Source organism: Coccinella septempunctata, chromosome 5, assembly GCF_907165205.1.
Source record: "Coccinella septempunctata chromosome 5, icCocSept1.1, whole genome shotgun sequence".
Classification (NCBI taxonomy): domain Eukaryota; kingdom Metazoa; phylum Arthropoda; class Insecta; order Coleoptera; family Coccinellidae; genus Coccinella; species Coccinella septempunctata.
In genome coordinates this window covers 22,143,451-22,164,228 of record NC_058193.1, presented here as the reverse complement: position 1 = coordinate 22,164,228, position 20,778 = coordinate 22,143,451, and the positions used below count along the sequence as shown (strand labels likewise).

Sequence of the window (20,778 nt, the reverse complement as noted above, 5' to 3'; positions counted from 1 at the left end):
CTGAACCTGAAAAAAAAAATTTGAACGAAATTTGTAGAAAATTTTATGCTCTACAACTTTTATAATGAGTGCTTAAACGAGTTGATCCCCAGGAGAGGAGATAATTCAGAAAAATTCATTTTGTGACCTTGATGGCAAATTTTCATTGTTTCCGCTTGATGAAACTGTCAGATTGTACTTTTTTCGTTATTCTTGAAAATTTAGCTTCAAAATAAGAAAAAAAGCTATTGCGCGTGACGTTTTTTCTTGTAAGTTTGGCTCCCTCCCACATATTTTCGTAACGCTCCAATTGCCAGAAAAAATGTAATTAACCCTCGAATTAACCACATATATCTTAATCTGATACGCTTGATTATGTACCATGATCGTTTTTTCACTATTCTGACAGGCTGTCCTAGACAATTCCCCCTATATAGAGGTCTAATTTTTGGTAGAGATACTCTACAGGGTCCAAGGTCCTTATATTAATCTGACACGCTCGAGTAAATCCCCAATTTCCCTCTTGGGCTCCCCAACTACATATAACGAACGGAGTCTGTAACGGCAATGAAACTATCTTAAAATTATGAAGTTTGTCAGTGTTTTTTATGTCACTCATACTTATTAAGTATACTTAGCTTCCTCTTAATCGCTCCTTGGATTTTCAATTCCACATTTCCTGCCATGCATTGTAATAATTGATAATAATAAAAAGCAATAATTTCTGCATTTTCTACATTGTGACATTCGCTCCTATTGGTTTTTTGGACAAGAATAACTGTACCGAAATTATTAGGAGAACTGTAATTTCGCATTTTACATTTTCACGAATCTTGATATGTGGGTGTTTTTATCTGGTAGTAGGAAATCTTCAGAAAGACGGGCCACACTGAGTCGAACACCTCACTCTCCTGAGCTCGAGACCCACCAAAACCTAAACCTACTTGTACATTTGGATGCTACTGGAAAGTCAATATTTTGTTTGATTCAAATATTGGAATATCGTTCTGCATGAAAATGAAACCTTTACCTTTGATATGAGAAAAATGTTGATGTTAACTGAAAATATATATATGATCATCTGATGGAAATTATACGCTTTCCTTTCGAAAAGTTAGAATTTTCGCAAAAGCTAATCACTTGTATGATTACATTTTTTCGATTTTCTTCTGATTATTGTATTTAATTTTACAGAAAGCTTGAGGGAATACTTCAGCAAATATGGTGACATCACGGAAGTCATGGTGATGAAAGATCCAGCTACAAGAAGGTCGAGGTGAGTTTTCTCTGAAAAACGCGAGCATATAACCGAGACAGCTCAACTGAAGGCATCTTCGAAGAATGAAATAGGCCCTATCGTAAAAAATTCAGCCTTTTAAAACCTTTCGCATTGTCTTCACTAAAAATGATCAGTTAAATCAATATTTAAAGTTTTACTAGGCAGTGACGGTGTATAAATCGAATTGTTGGTGCGTTCGAGTTTAAGCCCATTAAGGGCATGCCACGATAATATTTCACATAACTTCAGATAGTCAGGAACAAAATTGTTTGTAATCTGCTGACTGGCAGGAGAAAAATAATGTTGTTGTTGCGAACACCCACTTTCCCGATGTCTTCTGCGGTAGATCGAACGCCGAAAGTTGGATTACTTCTCATATTTTTCCCGGATACATTCATCACAAAAACTTTGGCGGTGCTAGCATCAGTGCGTATAGTGTGTTCCGTCAAGATGGAGATGAATTAATTCGAATAGGGTGCTGGCAAAAGCTTCCAAGTTGGCCGTTCAGTTGAGTTAGCTCGAAGCCCACATACCCCCACCCTACTCCACTTTCCCGAACTTTATCTATCCTTTTGACGTATGAACCCCTAAATAGATTCCCGTCCATATAAGGGCTGAATCCGAAACCGACAAACTCTGCGGATTCGGAACGAGTTTTTCGATTTAACTGATTTCGATTAATTACGTTATTACAGCACAGACGGTTTTTGCCGGATCTCTCTTTTCTCTCGGCTAATCTGTTTTCGGACTGTTTCAGCCCTTGTGTGGAGTGGGCTCAGTGATTTCACCCACGGTCGAATAGGTCGATGTGATACGATCAATTTTCGCAAACTTTGAGTTTGAGACCGGTATTACTTTTTTTAGTGGGTGGATATATTGCCTACGAGGTATTCGTCGAGAAAATGACAAAATGCAAAATTCTCACTGAAAATTGATTCATTTCAACAAATAATATCGACTATATACAAATATTTATAAGTTATGCTGAGAAGAAAAAAGAATTTGAAAAATCTTATATTAATCGAATAATTGGATCCATACAAAAATAGATACTCTGCTTCAGAAAAGCTAAAAAAGTACACAAATTTGGTGACCGTTTCAGTAAATGCTGATTCTTGTCCTCCGAATGTTCTGTTATGAGAAATCAAATGTTTATTCTTTTATATCTTAATAGTTCTTTTGATCTTCTTCGTATAACCTTTTCAGTTTCAGGCAAATTCTTGTCGTTTGCGTTTCTAAGAATTTGGATATCAGATATTGTTTCAGGTACATTATTTCAATCAACTTTGATTCGAAATCTGAAAATTTGTCTGTAGCAATAGTCTTAGGCAATAATGCCTAATGGCGCTTCAATCAATATTCTACCTTACAACCTTCCTAATGAAAAACCTACGTTTATTCCTCAATAATGACCACATTCTGTTTCATTTCCTTTCTGATATATCGAGCTGATATACCCCAAATTACAATCAACAAATTATGTGCTGACACTTCCAACAGAATTTTTGGGGGATGTTCAACAGGAATGTTTTCATGTCCTGAGGGTTTACCAGTTTTCATGTCTTTCAATGCTGCTTTGATCTCTTTTGCATTTATTCTTTTCGACATTCACCAAACGCAAATGGGAACAAATCGACGTCAGTTTGACAAAAGTATATAAGGTTAGCAACGATCACAGACAGGGTTGGGTAGTACTGATTCAACTCATACATAGCAACAAGTATTTTTAGCCTCGGTATTAATGAAATTCATTTTATTGTGTTTTTTTCATGATGAATCGGCCCCAAAAAGTGGATCTCCTGTCCTGCTAGAATATTACCAACAAAAGCTTGGGGCAGAAACAATCGAAAGGCCGACAGGTTTGTAGCCATGTCAAAAATATGTCATATTGGTCGAGAAATAATTGATGGTGGAAAGTTTGTGGTAGGAATTTTTGGGTTATTTCCATCATTCTTTCTTGCGGGTATGTACAGGGTGAGCCTTCGATTCGTACAAATATTTCAACAGTAGACTATTGAGTTCAAAAGAAACACTATTCTCTTACACCATTTTTTCCAATCTGGCCTTGGTAAAAAGATATAGCCATTTTGAGTTTTCATAATGGGCTGTGCCACCCCTGGGAAAACAAAATTACCTTCAGAATAACTAGTGATACTACACACATGTGGATTTTTTCAACAGACTTGCATTCAGCCAATCTACCCATTTTCTCGAATTTCACATATATTTTTTAATATCATTAGATCCAACTTGGTTTCAAGAGTTGGGTTCTTTGAATTTGTGGTGTTTTTATGGTACGTAATGGTCATAACAAGAAAACTGGGAAAACATGGGTAATATCTTTTGTTCGAAAAAGATTTATCAAATAAATGGAAAACTATATTCCGAAGTTCATTTCATTCGATAAAACTGTTTGTGAGATTGAACTAAGAAAAACATTTTTTGATGGTTTTTCAACAGCCTGTATCCTTCAAACTTTCGGAAAAAATAGTAAAAGAAAAGTGTTTCTTTTGACCTCAAGAATCTAGTGTTGAAATATTTGTACAACTCAAAGACATGGCAAAAAGTTCACATAGGTCCGAAAACGTTAAGTTACGCAGCTACAGAGTGATAAAAGAGAGGTTGAAGGTTTAATTTCTTTTCAGTTTTTTTTTTTTTATAGCTCCTGCGCAGCCTCCGACATTTCGGCTCAGATTTGAATCATGTATTAAGCTGAAGCCACTACATAATCGGACGTGCCGAATAATAACATCTAAATAAAATCCACAGAGTTATATTTTGTCCATGGTCGTTTTCCCTTTACCTTCCAGAATTTTTCTGACGTGAGCTACTGGCGTTAGCAACAACTTAAAATGAAATCCTTGTTTCATTTGCAAACTTTTCGGGACCTTGAAATTTTTCCGTATACCTTACCATTTTCGAAAAAATCCCATTTGATCGAAAGGTTGCTATCATCAATTTAAAAAATCGTTTTTAAATATTCAAACCCTCTGCCGAAGATTTCGAAACTAAAAATTTAAACTTTCAACACCCTGTAGCTCCGTAACTGAGCGCTTGCGGATCTATGTACTTTTCAAGTGAAAATAACTCGGGGAGTATATCCCTAAAATTATTGCACTTATTTCTGAAACACCCTGTATAGAAAAACTTACTCGAATATATACCTACTCTACACTATAGTGAAATTTTAATGAGAATCGGACAACTGAATCCGGAGTTATCTAAAGGCCAAATGGAACATTATTTTGGACATAATCGAAAATGTTACAATGAATGGATATCATAGATTATCCTCGAAAGCAAGACATATTGTGCTATCGCGGACTTCTTTTTATGATTTTTTTGAGATATACAGAACTCTAATTGTACATCTCTTGTAGCGTCGGCCATGAAAGCCTAAAAACAAAGGCTTCATTCACGACATTTACGAAAGTCGATATTTGTAGTCATCTCTTCATTATATAGGAATGATTTGTACAGTGGATTCTACGTAAAAGAGTGTCATCCGTTTTCTTCTAGCTCTCATAATTCTCGAGATCCCCTCAGTGGACAACGAATTTTGCCCACCCTGTACATACTACTGATTATCTCCATAAATTGTAGCATATGTCCCATTCTGATGTACATGATACATTACTGTAATGTTTCATCAAAATTCATTGCGTAGTTTCTACGAGAAAAACAAACATCCCATACACACTTTCGAGTTTATAATATCTATATTAGATAATAGCAATATCCCACCGCTTTTAGTGATTAAACAATGTAGTTTTAAGTCAACCGTCACCGTCCATCCATGGCGGAATCCAATTCCGCCAGTTTTCGATAGAACAATCCCGGCACAACAGTTTCAATATAACAAAACTTCAGACGATATTCCTTGATCACCGTTGAAGCGTAACACAGAAATCCTTTTACGAACACCCGCCTTAAAGGGATGCTGTTCGTACCGGGAGCGGCCCGAAACCGAAATGAATACTGTTATACCAACCGATATTATTTCTATAATGCCGGAATATCTAGTCGAACATCAACAATGCTGCTCTTATTTGTTGTCGACATCTGCTGGATCAGTTCGGGCAGATTCCGGGAAACCCGGAGCTCTCTATATTAAACTACGGGAGTACACAAGCACGATCCCGCTATTTACTCGCCGTCGTCTTAGTGGAGCGGGCGTACACACATATTGAAGAATATAGCACGTTTTGAGCACATATAAATGTTTGGCTGGTCTGCGACGTGGATTTGTCGTCGGAACGGGTCATAATTTTTACCCTTTCCACGGAATGGTACTGGAGAATGGATGATGAATTGAGTTTTCGACGACTACGGTGATGTCCTAATGATGTGGTTTCGTTTGGGTTTTGTTTTTATGCCCCCCTTATGTTACGATGAGGGTCTTGTGTTCAAAATCGGAGTTGTTCAGATTTTAATACATTACTAACAATAGTAGTAGTCCACAAGGACTGTTACCAGATAATTCAGTTGGAGATTCATTCTATATCGTTCACAATCATAAAATGAATTAGTCAAGCTAATACAATAACAAACACTTATATTAACAACATCTATAGACTCAGAGTGATTTTATCCAACTGAAAAACAGCGGTAGTTCCAATGAGAAGTCATATAAATTCAGACTTAGACATTGGTAGAATTCACTAATTCACTAATGTACACAATGTTTACAGTGGTAGAGCAATAAACGATCACTGATTATGAGATCCTCTTTATTCCTCTAGAAAAACAGAAGATATTGGGTAAGAATTAATGTGAAGTATGAGTTGTAATAAGATGCAGGCCAAGTGTGAAAAAACAGGGGTGAAAGCTAGATTGTCTAAGTTATCACCGAGATCAATACAGTCAATGTGAAGGAGGCAATGATATTATAATCAATATAAACAACGTTGGTCTTGAGAGTGAAAAATTCATCAATGAACACAATATTTACAGAAACAGACTGCTTATTATAACATCATTAAAAAAAATAGATGTTGCAATTGACAAATCATGAGTGGTACAAAGTGAGAAAACTAAATAAGAGAAACCACTAATCGTTGGTTTCGAGCAGAGCAGAAGTCTTGATATATAATTAGTTCGTCGACCAAGATGAATGAACATGAGGATTCTAAATTATGAGGGGATCATACCAAATGATTCAGTACACGATTATCAGAGGAGACCTTCCAAGGTGGAACCAGGACGAGAGACCGTCAACCTGTTTTATGGCTTGGAATAGACCGTTGAACCATATGAGAGAAGTTCACTGTGGGTTCTTCTGGAAATTGGCTAAATCCAGGGTCCACCCTTGAGTCTTGAGGATTCATTCATCTGAAACTAGAGAACAATAATTGGCAATATATAATTTGAGAAGTTAACAACATAGTTTACTTGGAATATATTCATTATTCATTACCAACGAAATTGCGGTGACACATTTATTGTTTAATAAATACTAGTTCGTTCACTAAATGTAATGGTGTTAGTTAGTTTATGCTTGTTTTGCTTATAAAGTAGCATAATTCCAAGGTTAAAATGGTATATTTATGCTTGAAAAAGCTTCAATTTCAGATTTCCAGTGGTGGCATAGCTAATTATAAAAACCTTTTTTGCTTTCAATATCAGAATGGGACCTCAATGGCACTCATAGAATAGTCACTCATACGAGAGTCACCTTGTTTCTGCTAGCCTAGACACTTGTTATGTAGTATGAAGAAATTCTCGTGTCAGCAAAGAACGTAGCTTTGTGAATTGAAGAGTCGAAACTGAATAACATGATTTTCTACAGTAATAAAGCTGATGATTAAATTCATCTCCAAGTCTGTTTTTTGTTTTATGAATTGCATTAAGGAACCATAATTCGTCCTTTGGACTAGTAGTGTTTTCGACAACTCAGTTTCGTCATAAAACAATTCAACAGACTCTGCATGAAAATTCAATCACTTATTGTTTTGCCTACTATTAAAAATCATGTACTACAGTTTCTTGTTCAATCATCATTTATAAAAATGAAAGGTTTTTTGCAACAGCAAAATCGAAAACTTCTTCAAATATATGCATTTTAACGTGAAGCAATGAAATAATGGTTTTTCCCTTGAAATCTTTGCACCATTTAGGTCAATTCGGTCTCAAGAGTTCATCAAGAGGGCTTAGTCATACTTATTTCAATCACCAATAGGTACATCTGTGAATATCGAAGTTCCAAATGCATTATCGCTTCTATATCTTATCCTAATGCCTAAATAGACTATATCTGTTCACATCTCACAATATCTTTTAACTTCGTTAGCATGCATGGGGGTGGAGTACTTTGATGGATTGACCTATAACATTTGTTCTCTTTCTTTTCCACTTCTCTGTTTCTTCTCCCTCCTACTATTTTTTTATATATATATTACACTCAGGAACAACATGGGGAAGGAAATCATACATTAGCATTGACCACGAATGATTCATTATTAGATCAGCTGGAATGTCAAGAGCGCAGCAACTAACACGCATATAGCGATCCATTGGACTGAAGGAGGGAAATGAAGAGAAGATTAAAAGTACTCGATTGTGTGAAACGCTTCAGACTATTGACCCGAGGAAGATCAAAGATTCAGACCCCTCTGTTAGGTTCCCTCTACCGAAATGCATATACATCCACTCACTATTCATCCGTGTTATCAGATATGTAAATGTCGACCTCACATGAACGGCTGCCACAGTACCATAATTATGGGGGCATAGGCACGAAACTGCAAATATATATATGTACATAGGAGTTGCTTCCCCCAGAGCAACAATGGCAACAGGATTCCGGCTTGGTGTTTCACAACAGTGCGTGGAGTCGGAATGCATTGTTATCCGGACTATTCCGGAATCAGCATTCTTCGGAGGTATCTAATGGTTTCCTGAATCGCAATATATTGTTATTAATTGGGGTGTTTATCTCGGACCGACGGAGATTGGACCTGACGACGGGAATGGACCTTCGTGAATTATGATATGAAGAATTCCGGTACGATTTCATCATTCAACTCCTTCAGAAGCTGTCAAGAAATTGAACAATTCTACAAATGAGAGGCAAGGTTCAGCCTAAACTCACTTCGGGATAAGTTGAGTAAACATCTTAGGGGAGCTCAATAAATATCTACTTTGGAAAGTAGTTTTCAACGTTAGTTATCGTTGAATAAACGGTAAGATATCGTTAGGAAATACGTTTCATTCTAGTTTCATAGCAACGTTTCTACCTCAAGTTGATTGGAGGTTTGTTACAAGTAGTAACTATCCTCTTTGTAATCAAATAATAATAATGTAAATTCGTTTCGAAATAACTTTGTTGAGATACGAATTCTAGAGTCTATAACAATGATTCTAATTCTTGCCAGCTGATGTTATTCAGTATCTTTTTCATCATATTTTACATTCATTTTGTCATCTATAGACATTAACATTCAACATTGATTTCATTAATACTTTTTTGTTCTTTTTATTTTCTGGTAGGCGCTGTTGCCAAATCGTAAACTAGAAACGAAGAGATTTAAATTTTAAAACCTCATATTTGAGGAATGATTTTGAATAGTTTCCGCGGTGCATTTGAAAGATTCATGAATGGAATTCATATTTATTCAGTTCAAACTTGGATATGCTGTGATAACCCAAATTGAGGATATTCCGCATTGTTTCATTTAATTGTATTCAGATGAAGCTTCTACTTTTTATGCTTCGCTTTCAAATTTAATATGGAACAACTTTGAAGGAAAAAGAACCACTGCCAGTATTTTCAACTGTGGGAAATGGAAGAAAATCAGATCGACCTCAAGTTTTTCAAATCGACGTGAGTGTTAAATCCAAACATTAGGTATATTTTCTGGGAGAAATATTCGATATATATGACTGTAGGACGCGTTCCATTATATATCATGCTCGGTGAAGAATCAAATTGTGCCTTGCTTCTTGTAGCCTTTTCAATCCATAAAGGATACTTTCCGATCCTACCTTTGAGCTCTAAGCTCCTGGAAAACCCTCTCAAAAGCGAATATGAGCCCGCTTGTAGTGTGTCCGCATCCCAAATCCGCCGCTAAGGCAGCGCAAAGCCTTAATTCAAACAAAATATATCTCGATGAGCGGCAACGCTGCCACGCGGAAGATATTTTGAAATATTTCGTTGGATGAATACCGCAAATCCGCGTTTATGAGAATTTCGCCGGGGTTATTCAAGAAAGTTTACACAAATGACCCTGCCATTAGCTCGATACGAACAGGGATAGGGGGAAAAGGTTTCCCAAATGGAGTCTGAAAAAATTGGCTCATATTCTATTCCCAGTTTTACCCACTGACCAAGATGGTGAAGGAAATGCTTTTAAGCGTAGGTACTTATTGAGCAGGATCTTCTCATGGTGCAGGTGTCTTTGAATTATTTTGTGCTACTACTTACCTACTGGAGGGTTTTGAATTAAATGTTATAGAATTTCAAAACGAGCGCCTATAAGTGTTAGACCTGGTACACATTACCCAGGTGACCATATCTCCCAACTGTTATGAAGCAGAAATGTATGCCACGCTCCTTGTTTTATAACAAATATATCACACTACGTACAAATACAGAGCGCTTATGTAGCAGCTGTGCTCCTATGTCTGCCTCAAACAAGGAACACATCTCCTTTCTGAAACAGTTCAAACATAGATCGTGCAAATTTTTGTTTCATGGGAGATCTATATGTGTTATCTTCATGTGTTATGGTAATTATGTTTCATTTTTTATTGAGAACGCTTCAACAAAAAGATGAAAAATTATGGAAATTAAGGAAAAGTATTGCTATAATATTGAACTCGAATTTTGATTTTTCAAATAGTGTATGGTTATCAATCATTGTTAAAAAGAAAATTCAAAAACATCAAATATCAGTTCGGTGAGGAATGTAAACAAAACAATATAATTTCATAAATTTCAGATTACAAAATTGATGCGAAAGATTAGGCCCCACGTAAATAGAACTAGAAAGAATAAATTACATCATTCGAAGTGCTGAGTTCATGATTACTGTTCTCGAAGAAATATTAGGATAGGTCTTTCTGGTCTTTGCACTTTCATGCATTCCATAAAAAGATTAATCTATCATGTTTCATAGGACTGCTATGAAAATACGAGAAATGATTTATTGTCCTGCAGTTCGATATCCATAGCACTTTCTTTTCAGTAATTCACCATTCCCCTGGAAAATCACTATGACTATATCACTATAACTAATCAAACTTTCGATATCTGCACTTCACTTTCAGTAATACACTACTCAACAGACAAAACGTCTAAATGATAATAAATACATTTCAAAAAGACAGTATCAATAGCATTTCTCATAATCCTCCATATTTGTTTACGTTTTACAGCGCCCTCGACGGTAGGTAAAACGCTCATGTTGTCATGCTCTGTTCATGATCTCAAAATGATACATGGCAAATGAAGAACAATGTTACAAATATGTTACGTGGGTATCATGGAGCGAGGACATGAAATTTACAATCAGACACGTAATGGTTACAGAAAAATAACACATAACAAAGTTCCCCATTCGATCTCCCAAGAAAACATAACAGATATATTACTGGTCACCTGGGTAGTCGTTTCGAAAAAAAATGGCAAAAGAGATTTCCATCAGATTACCGTACAATTGCTCAGGATTTTCTATCATCGTTGTGATGTCTCACAAGCAGATTTTTTTGCTTAGTTTCTTTGAGCTCCGATTGTAAGTGAACTTATTTATATTCAACAGTAACCTTGCGTTCATTGTTGAACCTACATGACAATTTCCCGATGAAGGAGTTAATCGAACTTCAGATCTAATCTGCGGCTTAACGCACGAATGACAGCAAAATGACAGGGCGGACATTAAACTCATAATAACACAGGATATAGCGTTTTCGGCGGACGATGATCAACCGAAATCGAAATTTTAACATCCCATTATGACAGCTTACCGACCACCGATCGTGCCCGTACACAGAATCTCTGCGAACATAGAATGACCGGATTGAAGATTCACGCACGATCATTGGACTGCGATATCAGTTAACACGGTCCTTTATTTAAGGCTAGTCGAATGAAAACAATACCGGCTGAATCGCCTCCGCCAACTGTTTCGGTTATAGTTGACATAATAGGAACGCGGTTCTATGTTCCGCAGGTAATAATTAACCGGCGATTGTCTGTGGATGCATTTTGCATGTTCGAAAACGATTTAGTGTTGTTGTCCGAATACGTGATACCGAAGTCGATGCTGTATCCGTTCGGTATTGTTGTGTAGGATGACCAATAGATCTATTTCCGATTCTTCCATTCGGGACAAGATAGACGGAGGCTTTTGTTTCAAGCATAACTGCGGATCTATGCTGTTTCGACTCCATTTTGTGCTTGTGTTCTCTTTTCGACTAGATACTCGAAATTGATCTATGCGGGTTACGCCACTGGCTTAATGTGCCATTGCTTATGGTTTTCCTTTTTGAATTTTTCTGGAGAGAAATCCTGTCAATGCATTTGTTCGAATCTTTTGGTATAGATAAGTCCCAAAATCGGATTCTATTTTTAATCATAAATAGATCTTGTCTTCTGGCCGGTGAACAGTGAACGAAATAAGTTGAGGTACAAAACACTCACTGATATGAAATCAACAGCTGTTTCGATTAAAACGAAATAGCAAATCACAATCACAAAAGTAGAAACAGAAAAACAATCTTGTCAAGAAAGAGTAGATGTTGACCATGATTTCGTTGTCACAACTAAAACCCCGACGAAAATCGAATCAATTGATGGCCCCTTTATTCGATGTCAGTAGACGGTCTGGTGAAGGAATACACCCTAGCGAGATCTGACAGGAAAGGAGGACTAACTCAATTCATTTTCCTAACATTTTTCTGTCAGAAGGTGTATTCCGAAATCAAGAGACCATCAATTCATTCAATTTTCGTCGAAGTTTAAAGTGTGTCAAATGACAACTATAGCATGGTCAGCATCTACTCTGGTATTTCTGTTAATACTTTGATTGGTGTTTTGCCAGCTCCATTTAATTCATAACATCATTTGTTGATTTGTTATGTATTCGAAATAATTTCGCTAATGTTCAATGATACATTTTTTCTACCTCATCATGCATGCAACGCAACAGAATGGCCTAAAAGTCTAGAAAACACTGACGCATTTTCGAACATTTCGTTTTTTGTGAAAAGATTTATACTATTATTTCAGCTATAAGTAATATTACTATAAAGGAAGGTATGTTGTTTTTATCGTTGTTCTGCACTGAAGAGCGCCAAGCGGCTCGAAATCCCCTCAGCTGAAAGAATAAATGAAATGATGGAATTATTGTCAGCGAATTTTCAGGACACAAATGAGACACTTATATCACAAGCGGGCGCCTTTCTTTCTCAGTATTAGTCTACTTGAAACGATGACATATTATTATACATGTGAATAAATCTACATCGAATATATAAAAGTGATACATGTGTACCCAATATAATCCTTGTGAGACTCCAAATGCTGCTGGATGGTTCTCATCGATGAATCGGCCTCTCTTCAATTTGTGCGAGTATTAGAAAACCTGAATAAATACATATACATCCTCATTTATCTCCGAAATTTATGAAGGGGGAATGGAAATTTTGGCAAATACTTTGATGCTGTATAAGTAGGGTCAACAATACGGAAGTTAGAGTGATCGGTCCTTCGGGACCTTCTGCCCAAACGTGGATTCTGAAACTTCCATGAGCTAGGTCACAGTTGAAATTCAAATACCTGGCTCAACTCTTACAGTGGTAGTCGTATGTTAATTATTTAAGTCTCAAAGCGTGGGTGTTATTAACAAAATATAAAACGCTATCCAATCGCTCACCAAATGTGTGCATAAATATCAATAGAAGAATTAAAAAAAAAGATAGCTTCTTAACTCAGCTATGTTTAAATACACGCATTCCTACCCATACCGCTAGAAGGCAACTAGTAGTATGGAGATTTCGGCAGTTGTCAAAAACGCCTATCTCAAGGTGGATGATATACAATACCTCAAATATTTCTCATCGTAATTTTTCCTATGTGGATTATTGTTTCTTTTTCAAATATTTTTGTTACTTTGGTTGATAACCCTCACAAGGAGGAGGAAATTACAAATGCTCCTACCTACAGCGAATCAAACTGGATTGTAGAAGGAGCCAAACATCTTGGCGTTACCCTGGATAAAAAGCTTAACTGGATCTCCCATGTCGAAAAAACCTTCCACAGATCCAGACTTTGGAATTTGTCAAAAAGGGTATAGCCGGGTTTATATGGAAAATCTGCCCCTGCGACTGTTTCGCTTCAAACACAGGGGATCAATTTGACATTAAACAAAAATAATTCACCCCGATTTTCAGCTGTTTATCTCCAACGGTCTCTGAATTTTACGAAAAAAACTGTTTTTTCAATTAAATTTTTTTTTTCGACTAAAATTCAAAATTGATTGATGGTGATTTTTTTTATCGTTTTCAGTAGTAAGAGTGATGAGGAAGACATTTCATTATGACCCTTAGTTGAAAATCTTATTTTTGAGAGCAGATATAAAATAAAAATATATATTTTTTTATGTTACTCAAAAGTGTCCACCACGGAACTTTGTCAGAAAATGTCTTTCGTAGTTATCTAACCTCAAAAATTTTTTTATTTTTTTTGAAGTGGTGGAACATAATAGAAAAAAATAAAAACAATTTTTTTTCAAAATACTATGTTTCATGCATAGAAACACTTATGATGCGAACAAAATATGTAGAAAACTATTCTTCAACTGAGAATACATAATTCATTTAATAATAAAAATTTAATATAATACCAAATTCATTTGGCATGCCCATGGCTGGGCATGAGGACTATTCTGCTCGTAACAAGAATCACCCCGGACACAGCGTTGAGTGTTCTGCTTTTCATCAGATATGAAGGGCTCTGCCACAAGAAATTTAACTCACAAAGACCTCGCTGGCGCAAGTGTCTGGTCGAAGACCGCTGAACTTGCTCAATGCTAGTTTGTGCAGGCTGCGACAGCATTTCCGGTGGACATTTAAGCCAAAACCGTTGCGTCAATTACCGCTCAACTGGATGGTCAATAAAACGGATAGTCAAGCTGACATAAAATCTCTTGCAGAAGGCAAATTCGGCAAAAGTACTGGAATGCAGATTTAACTTCTTCATTTTAGGAAGATTTGACAGGCTGAAAATCTTTTTGGTACTTCGACACCGGGGCGTCAGTGGCAACAGATTATCATATGCCCTAGCAAGATAAGGCGCGGCTACAGCCCCTACTGGTTCGGTTGGTATCGGAATATCCAATTTCTTCCTTTGTGAAGAAATTGAATAAAAGCTGGATGGTCTGCGGCACTCTCATAGGGTGATCTCACAATCTTCCAAAAACTACTCCAATCACTGGCTAGAATTTCCTAGATCTAATCTGATTTTATCGTAGCTGACAATGCAGACTCAGAGCTTACTTACAATAACTCAATATCGTCAACGAAACACTCCGTAGACTTTGCCTAAAGGAGGACCAAACTACCGAGTGACTGTCTGAGGATAGACAGAGTCAGACTTGGAACCTTTGGTTTTCTCAAGCCGAATCTAGAGTATATATAGCTTTCTCCTTTAAAGAAGTATATCATTAAAAGAAGATATGACTAGAGGGAGAGGTCTAACTCTTTGTGCTTGTTTGTGTGCTACAATAGACCGCACTGGTCGCAGTGGTAGGTTCGGAGGGTCGGACTGACATGCCTAACAAACTTTAATTGTATCTTGGTTGTTTTCATGCAGCACTAGGACTCCAAGCAGTGCACATTCCTATGCTTTTCAGTTAACAACCCAAGAATTTCTGTTTGTAAATCACTCTTCAAGCTAATCTTTTTCTGTATGGTTTTAAACTCCAGCGATTCCAAATAATGAGAAATAAGCTATCACCCTTCGTTAAGGGGAACAAGTAGGTTATCCACCCTTCAGCTGTGAGTTACAATATTCGAAGCACTTTCAACAATAGGTTCAATTAGTAGTAAGAATCATTATTGAAATATTTCAAAGTGATTCAATAATCGTAATTAGAACATGTTTTTGATACTGGAGGAACACATAAAAAATCGAAACGATGCAGAATTTCCACAATTAACAGGCAGTTGCAGGTTCTCCTGTTGCTACGAAGGAACGCCCAAGACGACGGTGTACAAGATTGCAATAACAGGCTGTTCCATATGTAACGCTCATGTATATTCACAGCCGGAACAAAGCCCCTACCGGTAAACAATAGCGCGGAGGGCAGAGATCATCTCGGCACTCCTTCGGAGACGCCGACGTCGTCGACGCTATCTAAGCTACCCAGGTCTACATTAGCATAAGCGGATGAGCGGCCTCGCTCATCTTCTGATCATTAAGACTTATTATCAGCCGACGCCACGTCGCGACCGGCAACAATGGTCATTGTAAGAGTTTCGATCATTGCCCGATTGTATTGTCAGTCGAGCATTCAACGACCCTGCTTATTGTCTCAATTAGTTGGCAAATCTTGCCGATGATGGGGTCTATTATTGCACTCACGGGGTGGGGGGGAGATGGTGGTTCGAGGGTTTAGTCCCCAGTACGGTTCCATTTTGTCAAATAGTTTGAGCCGGTCCTGTATCAGCTCATCTGGAGAGATGGGTAGTGGAATGGTGTTTTAAACCGGCTAGAATTCCTAAAAAATACTAGGATATATTGAAAAATTCTTAGTCTCCTATTGAACCAAACAAAATTTCAATTTCAAAATATTTTTTTACTCAACATATTCACCTCTTAATTGGATACATTTTTTACACCGAACCTGCAACGTCTCTAGACTTTTCAAAAAAAAAGTTTCTTCTTGCTCTGCAAATCAGACCTTCACAGCTTTTATTACCTCCTCGATGGAAGAAAATTTACGATCTTTTAAACTTTTATTCAGTTGAGGAAAGAGATGATAGTCCGATGGAGTCAAATCTGGTGAATAAGGGGAGTGTTCTAGTAATTCAAACCATAAATAACGAATTTTTTGCATGGCAACATGAGATTTGTGTGCAAAAACGAAACACCTTTGGATAGCTTTCCGAGATATTTCTCTTCAATTTTTTTCCGTAGAGTGGTCAGTAATGTCGAATAGTAATGTCCGGTTATTGTTCTACCCTTATCCAAAAAATCAATCATGATTACTCCATGGCAATCCCAAAAAACTAAAGCAAGAAGTGTTCCAGCAGATTTTTGGACACGAAACTTCTTAGGTCTTGTGGAACCAGAGTGTCGCCATTCCATCGATTGTTGCTTTGTTTTCGATCGTAGAGATGTACCCAAGTCTCATCCATAGTAACAATTCGGTTTAAGAAGTCTACATCGTTTTCAAATCGAGCACAGTTCGAAAGCGATGCTTCTAACCTTGCACGCTTTTGGTCAACATTCAAACATTTGGGGATCCATTTTGCAACAAATTTACTCATATCTAAATTGACGTGAACTACTCGTATAATGTTTTTAGGCATGAACGAAAAGTCAACCTGAAAGAGTACTTGCACAAGAACATCTCTGAATTGATAATGGGTCATATTTATGAAGAACTAGTACTTAAATGCTCTTACTTAAGTTTATTGAAATGAATTCATACCTTTTATAAGCAACTGAGAAAGATAGAATAGATTTATTGTGGAAAAAAATACTTTATCCTTCCATGAATTGCAAGTATTTTAGTTGTTGAAGTGTATAACACTATTGTGAAAAACTATTTTTTTTGGACAAACTGAAATATGTGTGCTTGGTCTAGCAAATCTAATGAGCATTGAAACAAAAAATAACCTAAACATCAGAGAGATTGCTTCACGGAGCACTGAAAGGGCTATGCTGAGAATTCATGTGACCAAATGAATACAACCATTGGATTCAATCTAGCCTCACTGATGAAAAAAATAGAGATCAAGGAAATGCTAGAAACAATAACGAACATCATGCCGAAGAATATGCCAAAAAAAGTTCCTTAAAAAACAACCAAAGAATCACAAGGACCCAGAATTAACACAGAAGGTTAAAAACTACGGAAGTTATTGTTTTGAGAGAGCTGGAAAATAAAGGAAATTCCCACAAAACTACACACTGATAATTATGTCATCGGCTTCTGGAAAAGTAGTTGAGAGAGCAATAACCGAGCGCAAGGGACAAACAAAAAAAACTCAACATGTAGATATATCCCACCTATAAAGCAATTTGGGTTGATGAAAAACAATTCCGGCACAACAATTATTGAGGCTAACATAATACATAACAGAAAACATTTGCAAATGAGTGTGCAACAGGCCTTGCATTACTCGACAGAACATCATGAAGGTTTCTGAAACGAAATGATAAGTGGAAGATATTCGAGGAATTATGCTTGAGCGTTGAGAAAGCTTTCACGTGAAAATAATCGACGAATGCTTAACCACAAGATTCTAGATTTTGGAGACGTTGAAGATAATTGCTTTGCAGTGCGACCTTGAAATCTATGGTGCGCCCTATGGATTCGTATTCGCCACTATGTCATCTACAGCTGGCGTGACATGACATCCAGGAGATTTTCTCCTCTCTCCTGCAAGTTTCTCGCCCGAAGCATTTTTTGCGTTGGCTAGCAAGAGCCGATGAGTTCCATCCTGTTCCCCAAAGCACTCATCAGTTTCAGCTAGACCAATTCTCATTAGGTGCTCCTTGAGGTGAAAATGTCCTGTAAGGAATCTAGTAAGGATGTGCAGCATATTCTTGCTAAGAACCAGGTACATCTTAGATCTCGAAGTGTTAATGTCCTCAAGGAATTTGTCGGAGTGTTCCTGTCTCAGAAGATTCTTCCAGAGTAATTCTTTTTCAGTAGGTGCATTTTCCTATACCACAGAAAGATTTTGGGTCGATGAAATGAGTTTGTGCTTTTTCTTCGGCATATGTGTATTTGCTTCTTCATTTCCTCTGATTCCTGAGGAACTCAGGCTAAACATAAGTTGTTATTCTTGCCCAATTCCTTGAATTTCCATCGGCATTTCCATATTATATTAGTGCTTTGATCATATACTGACTCAGAATGCATCGCTAGGTCCCATTTCTTTCCAGGTCTGATCAATCGGTTGGTTGCCAATATTTCTGACGCTTGGACAATGGTCTAGCTATGGTAAGCATCTGGTGCTAGCCAGAGCTTCCACTACGACTTATGGTCGTTCGTTACAATATTATCATTTGTTATCATGTCTCTAAAATTTTTCCATAACTGAACATATTTCCTTTCAATGGGGACATTTTGGGCCTCTTCTTGAGCCTTTTAGGTTAAGATATTCCGGGGATCAACTATTCTCAATGAGAAATCCAACCCCCCTTCACAGCAATTTCCATTTGTTAATTTGACATTGAATCCCTAAATGATAGGCATTGTTTCAAAAACTGTCCATTTTTCTCCACTCTGAAAAGAAACATAGTATTTCGTATCGTCATCAGTATCAGAACCAAAATATTGGAAGGATACGACCCTGTTGTCAATTCCGGCAAGATAATTTTCCCCAAATTTAGGTGTCATTCAGCTGGCCCTCAGATACCAAAATCATAATTCGCCTGCAAACATTAATTCGATTATGTAAATGTGAAATTAGAATTCAGTAAACACCATTGGGTTCACCGGCATTGGACGCGAATGCTTCCAAGTAAACTTGGAGGCGATAGAATATGGGTGAGATTATACTGCGATAATAGGTCCTATGCAAGGATATCTCAGAGGTCTGATGCCACTAATCCCGGATGCTGGGAGAAATAGAGGCTGTTGCTGATTGAACTTTACCGACATTTTCTAATGGAAATTATCAGGTCCTTCACCAGGTGTTTTAGAACTTGTCAGGAAGCTGTAATAGAGGATTATGCTTTCAATTCTGAGGTGATTCTCATGTTTGGAATCAACTTTTGCTGGATTATCTGGTTTGAATTATTACTGGTAAATTTTTGTCGAAAAGACATAAACCAAAAACCTTTTTTCATGATTCCATGGACACTTTTTCATTTCTTGATTCTTATAACTTTGTGTATCTTACACTGAATGATGGACAAAAATGAAACAAAGTACTTTTTCAGATCAGATCTAACCATCTCCGAATATTTATAATTAAGAAAAAGTATACCTGTTCCTATCAAATTAATGAGAAAAACTACAAGTGATTATGTTCGTGAACATAAATGAGCCTATCATTAATATTATTTTTAAATAGGCATCCTGCATTTTCGAAGATGAGCTTTAGAAAAAATCGCTTTTGACATAATGTGTGAAGCAAAAAGAAAAGTCTTTAAAAGCACTTCTGTTTTGTGGAACCATTTATTTAATCATCCGGTGACATGTTTCGGCTAATCGCCATTATCAAACCAAGGGACTCTGAAATACCGATTGAGGTTTTAGTTGGAAAATTGCTAACAAAGTTTGCTAACAAAGAAATAAACAAAATAAATAACCTACAATGCAAAACTTACGATTTTAGGTTCCAAAGTCATACGGTAAAAAACATATCAATCAAAAGGTAAAAGCCAAAAAGTACACATAAAATCGGATCTAGATCAAGTGAGCATATAAAATGAAAGATATGACAGATAAACAAAACACAAACGGAAGACGAAAAACTACATTCGCGCAGACAGGTTCCTGCTCTTCTTCTCTTAAGCGAGAACAGTGGCGTCGGCAGAGAGAATCAATATAAGAGTTTATAAGTGTCCTTTATGTTGTTCGTCAACATCGAATTTAACGCTTTGTATTCTGTACTCTTGAGGTGTTTGTAAATTTCCACTTCTTCTAGAATTTCTTGTCTGTGGTTGAATTCGCAGTGATGAATTAGATTAAAGACTTTTCCTTTTGCTTCATACCTAGCGCTTCATTATGGGATTTTATGAGTTTATAATGTGTAAAACTTCCAGTGCATGGATACGCTATGTGAAAAATTCATTAATCAAGCACAATTCAAAAAATCCTCCAATCAATACACAAAAACGTTGCTTATTGAATTCGCTCACATTATAGGGGATGTAAATCGGGCATTACATGGTTGCCCGAAAAATTTCGCACATTTCCTCATAATGGTCTGATGGATCATTTCCTTGTTAAGACATATTGTAATTGATTTTCACAGAAAAATAGGAATTAACATTTGAAATTATTTGTGCGATATTTGTGAGTTCTCTTTTGTTGCCCTGAAGAAGTGGAAATATATCTACGAAACGTTGGCATTAGTTGGATGTAGATTTTTTTTTATACAGCACTTTTTCTGTAAAAATCAATTGCAATATTTCCTGATAATTTTGAGTAGTTATTTGTAGTGACTAGAAGCAAAAAAGCCATTTCCATAAATTAGCATTTGATGGAATCGACAATTTTCGTTGATTTAAAGATTTTAAAGTAGGTACTTGTGTACCGGGTTTTTCAATATTTGACTTTATTACAAAAAAAAAAACATGAAAATTTTAGTGAAAAACCCCTTACAACACTGCTAAA

General features: G+C 36.7%; 1 protein-coding gene across 3 annotated transcripts in view; it reads left to right on the top strand.

Moving 5' to 3' along the window:
- Window positions 1–20,778, top strand: part of LOC123313385 (RNA-binding protein Musashi homolog Rbp6) — a 1,061,117-nt gene that overhangs the window by 518,906 nt on the left and 521,433 nt on the right. For all 3 annotated transcript variants that reach the window (XM_044898252.1, XM_044898254.1, XM_044898251.1), the window contains exon 3: window positions 1,174–1,255. In XM_044898252.1, coding sequence (XP_044754187.1) covers window positions 1,174–1,255 — 82 coding nt within the window. The remainder of the gene's footprint in view (window positions 1–1,173; window positions 1,256–20,778) is intronic.